General features: G+C 33.9%; 1 protein-coding gene across 1 annotated transcript; it reads right to left on the bottom strand.

The window, feature by feature from the left end:
• Positions 1-1,011: 1,011 nt before the first annotated feature.
• LOC120262513 lies at positions 1,012-1,916 on the bottom strand. Its single transcript, XM_039270649.1, has 2 exons — positions 1,875-1,916; positions 1,012-1,721 (listed from the first exon to the last, which is right to left on the bottom strand). Exon 2 carries the CDS (start codon positions 1,701-1,703, stop codon positions 1,305-1,307), a length of 399 nt encoding a protein of 132 aa, XP_039126583.1. The 5' UTR covers positions 1,704-1,721; positions 1,875-1,916; the 3' UTR covers positions 1,012-1,304.
• Between the last annotated feature and the right edge of the window lie 10,101 nt (positions 1,917-12,017).

The following is a 12,017-nucleotide window of genomic DNA, read 5'->3' on the forward strand; positions in this document are numbered from 1 at the left end:
AAAAAAAATTAATTACTTTTTACACTCTTCAATTCATAACCCAATAAAATTTGGAAAATATAAAAATTCAATGATTAAAATTTATAAATTTATTTTTAAATGTAAATGTGTAAAAAATAAATAAAAATATTTTATTAAATTTGATAAATGAATGAGATTTTTATGAGGATATATTGGTAATTACACATTGTAGCAAGGGTGCGCAAATAATTTTTTCTTGATACATCCAAGAGGGCAGGGGCAACTAAAGACAGTTGTTTATTAAGTTGACTTGGATGTTTTGGATGGTAACTTTTAAATGTACGAAAGTCTTGTGTTTCTTTTAAATTACGAAAGGAAAAATTAAAGGGTAAAATGCATGCATATGTAATCGTGACGCAAAGATGGGTATTACTTCTCTACTTTATTTAAATTAAATACCAATTTTAATAATAATAATAAGATACCCTTTGATTCATGTATGAAATTATATATGTAATATAAAGCAGAAGAAGTTAGCTAGAAACCAAATTACAAATGCTAGCTAGAAACCTCAAGATATTAACAAAGAGAAAGGATCAATCAAATAACACTAAGATTTTCTGAACTAATGACATTGCCTCGATCACCTTGATTTCCATGAATATACATACATATATATATATATATATACATAACAAAGTTCATTCATGCATGTATATACACTGATCTGAATGCATGCAAGAATTCAAGCCTCACACAAATAAATCTAAAAAAGCACAAGACATGAAAACCAATAAAGAATGTATATCAAACACCATGTACATCAAATACTCTTGAACAGTGCTAACCACATCAAATATATATATATATCACCCAATTTTTTCCATGCATACAGGCATTGCATGTATATATACTCTCTAATATAAGAAACAGGCCTAAAAGATTAGAAAGAAAAAAAGAAGCATGAATAAATCCCAAGAAAAAACAATTACGAAAAAATATCAAGCAACTAGCTCATATATATGCATTAACGATCGTCTTGAACCCAAATTACGTTGCCTTCACTTCATCTTCAATGAATGTACATACCCCCACAAGTTCTTCCATTATTCACATCTGCACGCATGTACAAAATGCATTCTCTATGCAAGAAACCACATACCTAGCTTTGATTTCCAAACCCTACTAACAAGAACTCAAGAATCAACATATATCATGCAGTATAGCTACATATATATATATATATATATATGAGTTCCACACCCTAAATACAAGAATTAAAGCATCAAACATCAAGCACTAGCACTATCTACATATGATATCAAATAAAGTCCATACTGGTTTCATCTCTGATCAGCCATTGGCACCATCTCCACCGCTCTCTGATCATGTCCCTGAGGTGCAGGTGGTGGACCACGAACATCTCTCGACTTCCTAATGATCCATTGAGCCAAAGGGTGATCCCTGATTCCCATACACATAGCAGCAAGAAGCTGCATCTGGTTCTGATTTTGTTGTTCTTGAGGAACACCACTGTTGAATCTGGAAGCAACAAAACTGATTATGTAGAAGATGATTAATACAGCCGCAGCGAAGAAGCCAATGGCGGCCTGTGTCATTCCAATGCTGATGAAGACAATGCCGAGGACTGTGAAGATGACTGCGATGAGCCCCAAAATGCCCAAACATGTCCAATACGTGCACTGCCACCTTTCTGGCAAGATCCTCTCACGCACCATCATCTTTAATTTCCCTTCTCTCTAATTACAGACATCAAGAAATTTGGCAGATAATATACATCTATTGAGAATGAGAGAGAGAGAGAGAGAGAGAGAGAGAGAGAGAGAGAGAGAGAGAGAGAGAGACAGAGAGACAGAGAGAGAGAGAGAGAGAGAGAGTTCTTGGTCTCTAACCTTGCTAAGGAGTTGCTAGGGTTTGAGGAAAGCGAAAGACAGTAGTGATTGTATTGATGTGGTCACTGGGATTACAAGTTTACTTATATAGAGGATGTTTTTGTTTGCATATGCTTGTAAAAATGTGTAATTGTTTATACACCTATGTAAATTGTAAAAACAATTCTTGCTTATATATTTTATTAATTTTTTTATTTTCTTATATATCCTGTGATAAGAAAATTTAACTAAAACAATTTTATAAAAAATAAATTATTAATTGTTTACACTTTTCAGTTCATTAACCCAAAAATTTATAAAAAAATAATAAAAGTTCAATTATTAATTTGTACTTTGAAAATCTATAAATTTATTTTTAACTATAAATTTGCAGAAGAAAATAAAATTATTTTATAAAATTTGATTCATACATGAGATTTTTTATGAGAGAATATTGGTAATTACTCATTGTTATAGGGATGTGCTGGGAATTTTCTCGTTGTACGACGAAGAGAGTAAGGAAAGATGCGTGTTTATTAAGTTGACTTGGTCGTGGGTCGTTGATATCAGCATAGGGAAGACGGTTCAGCAACCATAATCAAAGGGAGCCAATCGAGGAGCGATCCGAGATGATGATATATATTGGCATGATTATGTGAGATTGAAGAGGTAATAGACTCTCCTTGACCACTTAGGGTTTCATTCACTTGAGAAGAGAGAAGCATTGAGGGAGTTCTCCTTATGTACATTTTCACTATTTCTTTTCAGTTAGAGCCTATAATGAATATCCTTTTAGTTTGAGGAGCTAAATTTCTTTGGTACCTTAGATATTGGTGAACCTTGAGATGAGTTTGTAGTTTAATTGCTATTATATATTGGCTATCTCTAAGTTTTTTTTTGTGAATCTTCTATGTGTACTTTGACGTCAAGTATTTGCTTTAACAAAAGATAGCTCCCAAATGTGCTTGATTTTTACAATCAGGATTGAGAAATCAATTGTATATAGATCTACATTAGTTGGTACCGGGTGTGTGAACAGCTAGAGATTGGGTGTATGAGTGCAAACACCGTACTCCAGATTTGGGTTAAAACAAAGGATTCACATAAAATTTTATACAATTATAAAATGAATAAGATCTTCATATTGGATTAGAAATTAGTCACTTTGAGAAAGGGGATTATTTAATCTAGGAATCTTCATCATCCAAAAACACTTGATGATCACAACCGATATATATATATATATGTATATACCTTAGATTTGATTCTCAAGGGGATTTATGTCTGGATACCCCTCATTTGATATAATATTCCTTCTTAGTAAAATTCCTGCCTTCTTGTCCATTAAAATTCTAATTTGTCTTTAAACAAAATCTAGCCATCTAATTGGCTAGATAATAGAAGTGGAATTAGTATCAAGAGCATCTAGTCCTCATTGGATTAGCATTATGTAGATTTTATACTTTATTAATTGAGCGATCTGTATACTTATGGATCACATGCGTACTACACACACAAGTAATCTTGGCACAAAAGATGGTTTATAACCTAGCCACTTTGTTGAAATAAAATACTAATTTTATTAATAATAGGATACCCTCTGATTTATATATATATATCTAAAGATTTTTTTTTGGCTAAAATCATTATTTGGTAGTCGATAAAAGGGCTTATTTCTTGTACTGCTTTGATAGGGACGCAAGTATATATGCCGATCGTGTAATAAAGTATGCGTGAAAGCAGGATGTCGGTCCACAGAAAGAATGAGAGTACTAGTAGTAACTCTAGTTCAAAATTAGCTAACTAATCAAGTGATGTGTGTGAACAAAAGAGAGAAAAAACAAGAAATATGAAATAAAGCAGGAGGATAATCAGGGGAAGAAATGATATCCAGGCATAATATCCCTCTAGGGTTTGATAAAGTGTAGGACAAAAGTTGTCTAGGTATGCAATCCTATTTGAACCGAAAGATTTCCTAATCATTACTATGTGTAGGCTCACTCACAATTCTTTTTAATCATGGCATGCCTATGCTAGGTGGGTATTTTTACTCGTCAACATCAAGTATGATAACTAGGGCTTTCGCCATAATAGCAATCAAGCATTCATACACGCAATTAGATTCAAATAGAATGGATTACAATAAAGAAAAAACAACTAAATCACATGAATCCAACAACCAATGTCAAAAGAAAAAACCTAGAGTTCAAATATCCCCAAACACCATGAAAATTAGTTCTCCATCATTAGAGAGCAATAATCCAATCCAAATGAAATAAAATAAATAAAGAGCTTGAATGAATGTATTTTATTATTATTCATAGCACTTTGCATGTAATTGTTGAATATATATTGAATTGGCGCTTAATTCGCTTCTATTTGGTATTCAGGCTTGAATGATCAGAACATATTGATCAAGAGGAACAAGTTTGAGGCTATTTGAGCTAATTTTGGAAGAAAAATAGAGTTTTTAGAGTGACTTATGGGCGAGCTTACGGGTACTATTACGAACAGTACTGTAGCAGTGCATTGTTCATGCTATTGTGGCACATCACTATTTACGACATTATTACGGGCAGGTTACGGACGTAAGGGTTACTATAGCGGCTGTAAGAACCCCCGATTCTTGAGTTATAAAAGCCAGAAATTAGGGTTTTTTTTTTGGGGGGGGGAGCTCCTTCTCTACTCTTTGGGCAACAATTTGGGGGGTTTTTCCCTAGATATCTTGCCGGAGAAGGAAGAAAACAAGAGGGAGAGATTAGGAGAAGGTTCAAAGCTTCAAAGGAGCCATTCGTAGAGAAAACACAGCAGTGATTTTGGGGAATCTTTGGAACTTCATTCATCCAAGGAGATTGCGAGATTAGAGGGAGTTTTGTTATTCTCTTAGGGGCAGTTTGGTTGAGAGTAAGTGGGTGTAAGTAGAAGTGAAGTAACTAGTTTTATATGTAAAAAGCTACTTTTTGGTGTTTGGTTTGAGGTGAAAGTACATTTCACATGTAATTCTAGTTACTTCTCATCCCCATTTTCTAGTGATTCAACTCACACCAAAAATGGTTGTGAGTTGAAATACTGTAAAACATTTCACAACTTCAAGTTTCACTCCTCTTTCGTTTCTTCGTTATCGCCTTCTTTCCATCTCCCCGGCCTTCGCCGCCCTGCCGCACCCCTCAGAGTCCCCGCTCCCCTCTCTCTCTCCTCCCCACCATCAGCTTCTTTAACTCCGCCATGCTCTAGTTTTGATCTTGCTCCTCTTTAGCTAGAGGACCGTTCCCCTTGCTCCATCCTCTTCTAGGGTCTCGGTGGCGCCAGTGCAGTTCTCTAGAGTGGAGCGAGGAACGATGCGGAGGGACCTGAGAGGAGGTAGCAAGGTGAAAGGGGAACGCCACACACAAGGGATGGTGAGAGGAGGGAAAACACCGCGACAGCAACCGCCATGCTTAAATCTCCTCACTGTGGTATTTATCTAAACTCATCATTAGTTAGATTACTTCGTTTTCTTGTTTTGTTGGTTGACTATCTAAACATGATCTATTATCTTGTGTGTTGTTTGTTGGGTCTTGAGCTTAGCACTGAAGTTTGTGAACATTTTCAATTCAAAGTTGGAGTTTTTTTTTTCTGGATCTTCTCAATTGAATGAATGCTTTCAATTTTTAGTGTTTTTTTTATATTATTATTATTATTATTGGTTATTGTGTTTAGATTGGGATGTGCCCTTGTTATAACGTGATGCCTTGCAAGTATTTGATGAAATTCAGATGTAATGTGGCTCTGGATTATGTTTGTTTGTGGATTTCTTTTATTTCTTGATCTTGGATTTGATGGATAAGCAAATCAATTAATGGAGCTTTAAGCAATAAAATTTCTACTTTTTATTGTTGATCTTGTTTTGAAGACAAGAGGTGAACGAAGGTAGGAGGCGAACCAAGGAGACAACCACCATGCTTCTGTGCTCTCTCTCAGGATACGTGATCGAGACTGTCCAAAGAAAACCATTCACTTTGGATCATTGATGGATTTGATAAGGGTTTGCTCGCATAATTAAAAATATAATGATAAGATAGAAACTATAATGATAAGGGTATTTTATTTTATTTTATTGTTTGGGACGTTGTATTTTTTTTTTTACGTTGATGGATTTTAGATGATGTAATTTTAAATAATAATTTTTGATGGATTTTTAATGTTCGTTTGAATTGGATGCGTGTTAGGTGTTATCGTGTACAAAAACAATGTGGTTAATAAATATTGAACACTATATTCAGATGAATTTTAATGATCTTATATTTTGATTTAAATATTTTGTAATGTAATTTTATGTTAAAAAAAATATTATTTGTTAATTAAATTTAATGCTTATTTAAAAAATATATTTTTACATTAAATAAATATTGTATTAAATTAATTAATTATTTTTATTTAAATTAATTTGTATGATAAGTAGCAAATAATTAATAATAAAAACTAATGGAGGTAATCTCACCAACATGGTGACCATACTTTCACACTCACATCAAACCAAACACATAAAAAATAAATACAACATTTACACTTACATCAAACCAAACAATAATGATGTAAGTTGAAATACAGTATTTTCATTTACACTGTAAGTCCACTTACATGCAATTTGACTAACGGGAAACCAAACTGCCCCTTAATGTATTTTTATTCCTCTGGATTGGATTGTTGTTCTCCAATGATGGAGAACTAATTTTCATAGTGTTTGAGCATAGTTGAACTCTAGGATTTATATCTTTGATTTTGGTTGTTGAATCTTTGATGCTTTAATTGATTTCTTATTTGCAATAATATCTATTTGAATCTAATTGTGTGATTAAGTGCTTGATTGCTAACATGGCGAAAGCCCTAGCTATCATACTTGGTATTACTACGTGACGAGAAGAAATTCCCACCTACCATAGACTTACCGCAATTCGAGAGAATAGTGGGTATACCTCTAGTTAAGGTACTTCGGAAACTATGTCTCCTACAATCTTTCTGAGTGGGATAGTGATAATCTCCGTGCTCTTTGCAATCATGTGGAGTGGATTTTAGGAGAAATCGCATTTCTGCTCTATATTCGGATTACGGATAAACTCTCTTTTTGGGGGAGATTATCTACTTAAAATATTGTCATTAGCCCATAATAAGATTTCATAGAATGTTAATGCGATTGTATGGATGTCAGTATCAGCTCTGCACCTATTCAGTTACAATTCATCTGAGAAATCGGAGTTTTGTATAATTCTGAAAACCTTTTGGTTCAAATAGGATTGCATACCTAGACAACCTTTGTCCTGTACTTCATAACCCTATGCGGATACTATGCCCGGACATTATTTCTTCCCTTGATTTCTCTCCGCTTTTATTTCCGTATTTCTTGTTTTTGGTTTTTTTATTCACATATACCACTTCATTAGTTAGGCTAATTTTCGGAATTAGAGTTATTACTAATATTCATTTTCTTCCCTGTGGACCGACACTCTGCACTTATACACACTTTATTACTCGATCAACACATACACTTGTGTCCCTATCAAGAGAATAATAAAATTCTTTTAAAGCTCACAATCTCCTTGGATGGATGAAGTTCTTCAAAGATTCCCCAAAATCATCACTGAGACCTCTCCAAGAACGGCTTCTTTGAACATTTGAACCTTCGTCTAATCTCTCCCCCTTGTTTTTTTCCTTCTCGGACAAGATATGCAATGGAAACTCGCCCAAATCGCCGCCCAAAGGATGGCCAAAGAATAGAGAAGAAGATCCCCCAAAAGCCCTAATTTATGGTTTTTATAACTCAGGATTCAGGGGTTCTTATAGCCATAATAGTGCCTGTAAGGTTCTCGGGTTTGGAGTTACACCAATAACAAGGCCGTAAATAGTGATTTATTATAGTATAATAAGCAGCACACTAGTAACAAGGCCATAAATAGTGATTTGCTATAGTACAATAAACAACCCACTGCTACAGTAACCCTTTCGGCCTGAAGCTTATGGGCATAACAAAGCCTATAAGGTTCTTGGGTTGGGCTTACGGCCGTAACTATGCCATAAATAGTGATTTGCTACAGTACATAACCATTTCGCTGCTACAGTAAACTCCCTTAATAACACACGTACGCTCATATGTAAGTCACTCTAAAATATCTGTTTTTCTTACAAAATTAGCTTAAATCGCCTCAAACTTGTTCCTCTTGATTTGTATGTTTTCATTCTTTCCTAAATACAAAATAGAAGTTAATTAAGCACCAAATTCAATCAAATATTCAATTATTACATGCAAAGTGCTACAAATATTGGTAATCAAATACAAATTAATTTTCATGGAAAATATTTTATTTCATTATATTTAAAAAATATTCATTGACTAATTGGCAGATGCCCATGAAATATACAAATTACAAAATAAATTAATTATATGCCTTTTCTCCATTCTTCTTGATCTGCATTTTATTTTAATTTTGAATTTATAACTTTTCAAAGTCCTTTCACTATAAAATATTTTATGTTATAAGATTAAACAAAAATTGATGATACTTGCCCAAAAAGAAGAGGGCGGGCATAATTGTTTTTATAAAGATAATATGTCATCAAATAATTGAATTGGTGAAATTGTCCTTACTGGATAAATAGGGATTAACATTGTTCATAGTCTTTTTGGGATAAGTGAATAAAACAAATATTCTGTAAATGAAAAAAAAATAAAATAAAAGCACAAGTCTTCTTTGCAGCTGTATGAAATCATAAGTTTTTTTGGTAATTTTTTTTAAAAAAATATAATAGTTTTACCCAATTTAGATGGAGTACATTTATAATTACAATAGCACCATTAGTTTTTTTTTTTTAAAAAAAAACCTTTTTGCTGTATTTAGGTAGATATGTCTTAATTTTCTAATCCATGAAAACCACTTTTTGATTAGAAAAAAACATTACTCATAAATGTGGCTAGCATACAACTACTTATTATAATAAAATTAAAAATAAAATTCATTTAATGACCAATTACATGAGACGAGAAAAAAAAAAGGAGCTTTTTTCCTACAAAATATAAAGAAAAGAGCAATTATACCATATTTAAATATATGGGTGATCAGTTGGAATCATAATGAACCTTGGAATTAAGTACGTGTTCTTTTTCATTATATTGCCTTTTGGAAATAAAGTATGAATTAATTTCAAGAAATCTCTATGACTTATGTAGATATATATATATTTGTAATATAACCTACAAGAAGTAAGAAACCAAATTACCATGCAAGAAATAATATAATAAATAATCAAGAAATTAACAGAGAGAAATTAAGGATCAATCAAATAACACTATGATTTTATGAACTAATTAGTACATTGCCTTGATCATCTCTATATATATGGCAAGGTTCATTCATGCATGTATATACACTGATCTCAATGCATGCTAGAAACCAAGCCTCACACAAGTAAATCTAAAAATGTCCAAGACATGAAACCAATAAAGAATGTATATCAAACACCATGTACATCAAATAATCTTGAACAGTGGTAACCACATCAAATACATATATAGAACCCAGTTTTTTGGGTGCATAGAGGCATGGATGTATATATACTCTCTAATCTAAGAAAGAGGCCTCAAAAGATTATTTAAAAAGGAAGCATGAATAAATCCCAAGAAAAACAATTGAGACACAATATCAAACAGCTAGCTCATATATGCATTAATGATCTTCTTGAACCCATATTACATTTCCTTCACTTAATCATCAGTTAACGCACATACCCCAAGTTCTTCCATTATTTATATCTGCATGCATGTACAAAATACATTCTCTATGCAAGAAACCACATACCTAGCTTTGATTTCCAAACCCTAATAACAAGAACTCAAGAATCAACATATATCAGACAGTTGCTACATATATATGAGTTTCACACCCTAAACACAAGAATTAAAGAATCAAACATCAAGCACTAGCACTAGCACTAGCTACATATGATTTCAAATAAAGTCCATACTGGTTTCATCTTTCAGCAGCCCTTGGCACCATTTCCACCGCACTCTGATCATGTCCCTGAGTTGCAGGTGCTAGACCAGGAACATAGGATCCCAACTCCCTAATGACCCATTGCACCAAAGGGTGATCTCTGAATCCCATAGGCATAGCAGCAAGAAGCTGCATCTGGTCCAGATTTTGTTGTCCTTGAGGAACACCATTGTTGAATCTGGAAGCAATAAAACGGATGATGTAGAAGATGACTAATACAGCGGCACCGAAGAAGCCAATGGCAGCATGTGTCATTCCAATGTTGATGAGGCCGATGCCGAAGGCTATCAAGATGAATGTGATGAGCCCCAAAATGCCCAAACATGTCGAATACGTGCATTGCCACCTTTCTGGTAAGATCCTCTCATGCACCATCATCTTTAATTTCCCTTCTCTCTAATTACAAACATCAAGAAATTTAGCAGATGTATATACATCTATTTGAGTATAAGAGAGAGAGAGAGAGAGAGAGAGAGATCTTGGTCTCTAACCTTTCTGTGGGGTTGCTAGGGTTTGAGGAAAGAGAAAGACAGTAGCGATTGTATTGATCTGGTCACTGGGATTATAAGTTCACTTATATGGAGGATGCTTTGTTGCTTGCATACGCTTGTAAAAATGTGCAATTTTTAAAAACAATTCTTTCTTATATATTTCATAGATTTCTTTATTTACTTATAAATCCTATGATACAATTTTTATTAAAAGTTTTATAAAAAATATAAATTATTGTTTACACTCTTCACTTCATTAACCCAAGAAAATTGGGGGAAAAAAATTAAAAAATTCAATGATTTGTTAATATTTTATCAAGTTTGTAAATTCATTTTTACCTATAAATGTGCAGAAAAATATAAATATTCTATCAAATAGATAAATAAATAAAATTTTTATAAGGGTATATTAATAATGACCTATTGTGCATAGTAGAACCGTGCATGCAAATTTCCCCTTTGAACAACAAAGAGGGCAAGTAAAAAAGGTTTTTTTATTAAGTTAGGCACGGGAGGGGTTTGAGCTTGGGCCACGAAAACCTTGCCAGGCGATCACTAATTTTTTGTTTTGAAATTTTTATTTTTTGAAAAATAACTGTTAACAAGGTCCAAATAGAGATTAAGCTCGTGACTTATAAACATAGGAAGAACACAGCTGGGGATCCACAAGATATTCAAAAGGCATAATGTGGACCCTGCCAGGAATGGTGGACCTACCTCTTTTATTTGTTTCCTTAAAACCTAGTTAAGTGCTAACCATGTTTGCTTTATCCTTAATCCCTTCTTCTTCTTCTTCTTCTTGTCACCTTGCTGGGAGTTTTTCTAGAGAGAGGAATTTCCCGGAGGGATTCCCGGATGCCATCTCGTCATTGTCTCCTTCTTGGCCGAACGTATACACCCCATGATCATCTCCCTCCTCCATTCCTTCATCTCTCTTCTTTCTCTCCATTCTCCCACTTGATCTTACTCCCTTAGAAGTTGAAGAAGAGGGTCATCCGTCACCGGAGTTCGGATCTCCACCGGTAGTCTTGGCATCCGGAGGCGAGGAGAAGAAGATCAAGTAGCCGTCGGCGTTTCCCCAAAGGCTAGGTAGGCTCTCTCTCTCTCTCTTGGTGATGGTAGGGTGGTATGCTACAGTCTTGGGAGAAGCTTGTGTTTGTAAAAATCTTGAGCTTGGTGGTAGATTATTTTCTAATAAATATTCATGATTTGAAGCTCTTAGTGGGCGATCTATGCTCTCATGTGTCTATGGTTGCCTTTGATGATGATGTTTGCATGTAGAGCTTCACCATTTTGATTTGTGTTTGGTTTATCCTTGCATGGAGCTATATATTTATATTTGCATACATGAAACCATGGCTAGTGAGTGTGTAGGAAGCTATATATATATGTATGTTTACATTTTCATGCAAGAGACTAAACCACTTCTACCTATAGGTTTAGATCACTCTTGTGTCCCTTGAATACCTCAAGTTCATGGCCTCCAAGGATGTATATTTATATATATTTACACACATGAAACCACCTCCATATGTATATACATATATGTTTGAAGCCACCCATACATATGCAAGAAACCATGTTCTCATTTGCATGAAACCTTATGTTTATACCCTTGAATGTTAGCTTGCATGATCCATGCATTGGTG

Source organism: Dioscorea cayenensis, chromosome 5 (genome assembly GCF_009730915.1).
Source record: "Dioscorea cayenensis subsp. rotundata cultivar TDr96_F1 chromosome 5, TDr96_F1_v2_PseudoChromosome.rev07_lg8_w22 25.fasta, whole genome shotgun sequence".
Taxonomy (NCBI): domain Eukaryota; kingdom Viridiplantae; phylum Streptophyta; class Magnoliopsida; order Dioscoreales; family Dioscoreaceae; genus Dioscorea; species Dioscorea cayenensis.